Genomic DNA, 4,941 nt, shown 5'->3' on the forward strand with positions numbered 1-4,941 from the left:
TCCCCATGCTTGAGGAGACCCCAATGACAGGATGACCAGGCAGTTAGAATTATAGCAAAAGATGGAGCAGGCAAAATGGGCAGTTTCAGTCATAGCTAGTAAAAATTTGAGACAAAACATATAATATAACTATCTCGTATATAAGTTCTTTCTTAAAAAATGGAGGAAGGAAAGTAGAGGTGGACAAAGGACAAGAATACTTCCTTCCCTTCATACAGCAAGGCTGTCTTTCTCTGGCTCTTGAGCCCACTGGTTTGCTGCCGTGTTGCTCTTCTGTTTGGGGCTCAGGAAATGCCACTAAACCCTCACAGGTTTGTTAGCTAGTGATGCTTGGTCTTCCACTAAACATTCCCCGGCCTTCCTCTGAAAGAACTTTGACATATTCTCTTTTTTGTCACACAGTCTTTCCTAAGAATATATCTATGCATTAATCTCCTTATCTCTGTATAAGTCAAACTGGTATGATTCTTTTTACAGGAAACGGAAATCTCGACACCTATAAAAAATGCTACTGTCACAATTTACTCCACAGTTAATCATTCCAAAGAGGTAAACCCATGATTGCTCCACGTCTTTATATTCTTGCCTCTCTCCACAGACCTATGATTTTGCAAATAAAGTAAAAATAAAAGGGTCATCTTACAGATGCACAAACACCAACAGCATACAGAAAGTCTTGGGACATCACCAAAACATATCCAACAAGTTATTTTGTGTTAGGGTCACCATGCATAACTGAGTTTTCAAATTACATGTTTTTTAATTTAATCCTGCCCTGTGCTGTCAATATCTCTACTATATGCCTGTTAGTAGTCTCCAATCCTCCTCTGTAGTTATGAGGGGTGGGCTGAGGTTCCAGTTCCAATTAACCTACTTCATCTTCTTCTTTTTCCCACAGAGTAAACCCACTTTTTCCAGGGCAACTGCCCTTGACAACGTCGTGTAAGTTGCTGAAAGGCCTCAAAGGAATTCAGGAATGACACATCTTCTGATCCCATGAGAGAGAACGAAGAGCAGGAAGCTTGGTTCCTATTGTTCCTGGCAAAGGAATCTGAATATCTAGGATAGAATTATCAACTCCTGTCCTTCAGATTTAAAACTGCTTACCTGGGTCAAACACCTAAGGATAACATCATTTCCAGCATGTGATTCAAACAATATTTTCCAATCCACTTCAGGCCAAAACATGCTAAAGATAACACACCAGCACATTGACTCTCTCTTTGATAACTAAGCAAATGGAATTGTGGTTGACAGAGAGTTTATAATCCAGAAGACAACCACTTCTCTCCCTTTAGAAAGCAGTAGGATTGACTTGTTGAGAAATAATACAATGTGTTGGTCACATGTGTAGTCTCTGGAGTTGGATGGGCCCTGCTCATATCCTGATACAGGTTGAGCATCCCTTGTCTGAAATGCTTGGGACTAGAAATGTTTCAGATTTCAAATTTTTTTCAGATTTTGGAATATTTGCATTATATTTACTGGTTGAGTATCCCAGATCCAAAAATCCGAAATTCAAAATGCTCCAGTGAGTATTTCCCTTGAGTTTCATTCATGTCAATGCGGGGCTCAAAATCTCAGATTTTGGAGCATTTTGGATATTGGATTTTTGGATTTGGGATGCTCAACTTGTACAATGTTTATTAGACACATCTCCTGGGACATAGTGCCTAACCTCTTAGAGCCTTAGTCTCCCAGACTGAAAAAGGGAGAGGATGGTATCACATCAGTTCCATTGTTTGAGCCAAGAATCTAAGTCATCCCTGGACTCCAGCGTCTTTGTCACCACGCCCTTTGGACTCTACCTCAGAAATATTTCTTGGACCTTCCACTGCTCCCCCAACTCCTTGACCACCGTCCTGTATCCCACCATCACCACCTCTAACCTGAATCCTACCTTAACCTCAGAACAGTTCTCCCCACTTTTGTTCTTGTCCCTCTCTAACCCCCTCTCCACAAGACTGCCAGAGTAATGTTTTTAATATAAATTGGATCCTTCAGTTGCCTGCTTAAAACCCTGAAGGCTTCCCAATGCACTCGAAAGAAATACATTTTCCATGGCCCCGGATGGTCTGACCCACTTCCAGCCTCAGCTAGCTTTACCCTTCTGACACTCTCTATGTAACCTCCCTGATCTTCTTTTAGTCTCTCTATTAAAGGAAAAGTTCTTTATGTTAATTATTTACATCTTCCTGCAGGCCTTTCCTCTGCCTGCTGGGGTCCTCCTATTCTTTATGCCTTAATTTAAATATGTCACCTCCTAAGAGAAACCTTCCCAGACCACTCTATCTAAAATGAATCTTCTAGGCCGGGTGTGGTGGCTCACGCCTGTAATCCCAGTACTTTAGGAGGCCAAGGTGGGGAGATCACTTGAGGTCAGGAGTTCAAGACCAGCCTGGCCAACTTGGTGAAACCCTGTCTTTACTAAAAAATACAAAAAAGTTAGGCAGCTGTGATGGTACACCCCTAAAATCCCAGCTACTTGAGAGACTGAGGCAGGAGAATCACTTGAACCCGGGAGGTGGAGGTTCCAGTGAGCCGAAATCATGCCAATGTACTCCACTCTGGGTGACAGAGTGAGACTCTGTCTCAAAACATATAAATAAAACTAAACAAAATAAAGTAAAATAAAATAGATCTTATTATTCTGTTACACCTTCTATGTCATTTATCGCATCATTAAACAGTTATTTTTACTTTGTTAACATCTATTTCTCCCACTATACCCTAAGCTCTTCAGGAACAGAGACTATTTTGTTTATCACTGTAACCCTAGCACCTAACACAGTATCCAGTATATGGCAAGTGTTCAAAAAAAATTTTTAGTAAATAATTGAATATGTAATGGGGTTTTGTGAAAATGAAATAAGACAATACACCTGGAATCCCTAGCATAGCTCTCAGCCACATAAAGGAGTTCAATAAATGGCAGTCAGCATTGTTGGTATCATTACTGATATAATTAGTACAAATTAATAATAGTACAAATTAATTATTATTACTGAATTACACAGAATCATCTCACAAACTTTCAGCACAACAAGACATGTGACAAAGACCAGCTCTCAACACCACAAGATTCAAAGGGAAGGGGTTGGGGAGTTGGAGTGGGGAAGAACTGAAATAATGGCTGAAAAGAATAGAAAAGAAAAACAAAGCTCATCAAAGTTAATTAATCTCAAATGTTAGCCATCAATTACATCATTAGTCAGTGGAGTAGGACAAGATAGGGAAGTTTAATCAAGAAAAAGGAAGAGTTTCCAAGGAATAGGTTCATGGAGACTTCAAAGAAAAGAGAAAAAAGAGGGTTACTGCCATGTTCGTGCAAGGTGACCTGAAGCTCAGGGGAAATCTCACTGCGCAGGTAAGAGAGTGCTTTCCTTTCAAGCAGACCACCTCCCCCCCCAAAAAAAAATAGTAATCTTTTTTTTTTTTTTTTTTTTTTGTGGAAACTTTGAACAGACTTCCAAGCTTCTTCAGAGGAGGAAAAGGAACAATCTGTAAAGTCAGTGCAGGTAGAAAAATATTTGCAACATCTAGGGTGCCTAAAATCAGCAAGAAAATTAGGGGATATGTCATGGAAGGCACTACTAATTCATCTAGAACAGGAAATCTACCAGAATCTACCCTGAGTCTGGACTGCACTGGGGAGGATCACAGACAAAACAAAAACTAAGGGCATATCTGTGGATATCTAAGAGGTGAATAAGAAAAGAACTCATAAGAAAATTCAGCTCACATGTCATTATAGACCAGTTACTAAAATACAGACTTCCTGATTGCTATATTTCTTTCAATCTCTTCAACTTTCTCCCTTTTTATCATAAATACCACACTCTCTTCTCTTGGCTTCTGTGACACTACGTTCCCCCAGTTTTACTCCTTCCTTCCTAGCTGGTTCTCAGGCTCTTTGCAGATCCACTGCCTCCTCCACAGGACCAGTAAAGACTGAAGCTAAGGCTCACATGTGGGTCCCTTTCACTTCTCCATCTATGTACTCTTCTTATCTGATGTCAGCCATTCCTATTGCTTTGATAGCATTTATAAGCTAATGGTTCCCAAACACATCTTAAGTCCTGACCTCCTGGCTTACCTCATTAACTGCCTCCTTGGCACCACCATTTGCATATCTTGTAGATATATCAAAGGTTTTTAAAAATCAAAACTCTTGGGCAGATGCAGTGGCTCACACCTGTAATCCCAGCACTTTGGGAGGCCGAGGCAGGTGGATCACTTGAGGTTAGGAGTTTGAGACCAGCCTGGCCAACATGGTAAAACCCTGTCTCTACTAAAAATACAAAAATTAGCCGGGTGTGATGGCGGGCTCCTGTAATCCCAGGTACTCAGGAGGCTGAGGCAGGAGAATCGCTTGAAACCAGGAGGCAGAGGTTGCAGTGAGCCAAGATCATGCCACTGCACTCCAGCCTGGGCAACAGAGTGAGACTCTGTCTAAAAAAATAAAAATAAAAACAATCAAAACTTGATTTCTCTTATCAAGCCTTTTCTTCTACTATACTTTTTCGTATCAGTAAAGGGTATTGTTATGGGAGACTCTCAATCAGATCTCCTTTATAAAACTGAAAACTACCCAGTACTCACCATATAACTAATCATTTTTGTTTTCTTGTGGGAAACAAATGGATTTAATCAACAATAACCTAATGTATTGTTCTGAAGTTAAAAACATTAAGACCCGGATGCCCCATTCCCAAAAGATAAATTATGCATTTTGCAAGCAGGGAAGAAAACATGCAATGCTTACAAAATTCCTACCAAAAAACAAACTTTCTTTGCCCAGGAGGTAAGCTTGTTCTTTAATATTTTCATTATAGAATTGAGGAAATAGTAGCCCCATTAAACTACTTTGAATAAGGTAAGATGGCTGTGATTGGCTGTCCTGGAAAGGTAATGAAAGGGAATAAAAATACTCTTCCCTCT

At 40.2% G+C, this 4,941-nt stretch overlaps 1 protein-coding gene across 7 annotated transcripts in view; it reads left to right on the forward strand.

Moving 5' to 3' along the window:
- Positions 1-2,633, forward strand: part of SLAMF6 (SLAM family member 6) — a 42,360-nt gene extending 39,727 nt beyond the window's left edge. For 4 of the 7 annotated variants that reach the window (XM_011970367.1, XM_011970369.1, XM_011970371.1 and 1 more), the window contains 2 exons: positions 478-549; positions 899-2,633. In XM_011970367.1, coding sequence (XP_011825757.1) covers positions 478-549; positions 899-946 — 120 coding nt within the window. In that variant the 3' untranslated portion in view covers positions 947-2,633. The remainder of the gene's footprint in view (positions 1-477; positions 550-898) is intronic. The other 3 variants (XM_011970368.1, XM_011970370.1, XM_011970373.1) reach the window with 1 other exon arrangement.
- Positions 2,634-4,941: the final 2,308 nt, after the last annotated feature.

The sequence above is a fragment of the Mandrillus leucophaeus genome, unplaced genomic scaffold (assembly GCF_000951045.1).
Source record: "Mandrillus leucophaeus isolate KB7577 unplaced genomic scaffold, Mleu.le_1.0 Scaffold947, whole genome shotgun sequence".
NCBI classification, from domain to species: domain Eukaryota; kingdom Metazoa; phylum Chordata; class Mammalia; order Primates; family Cercopithecidae; genus Mandrillus; species Mandrillus leucophaeus.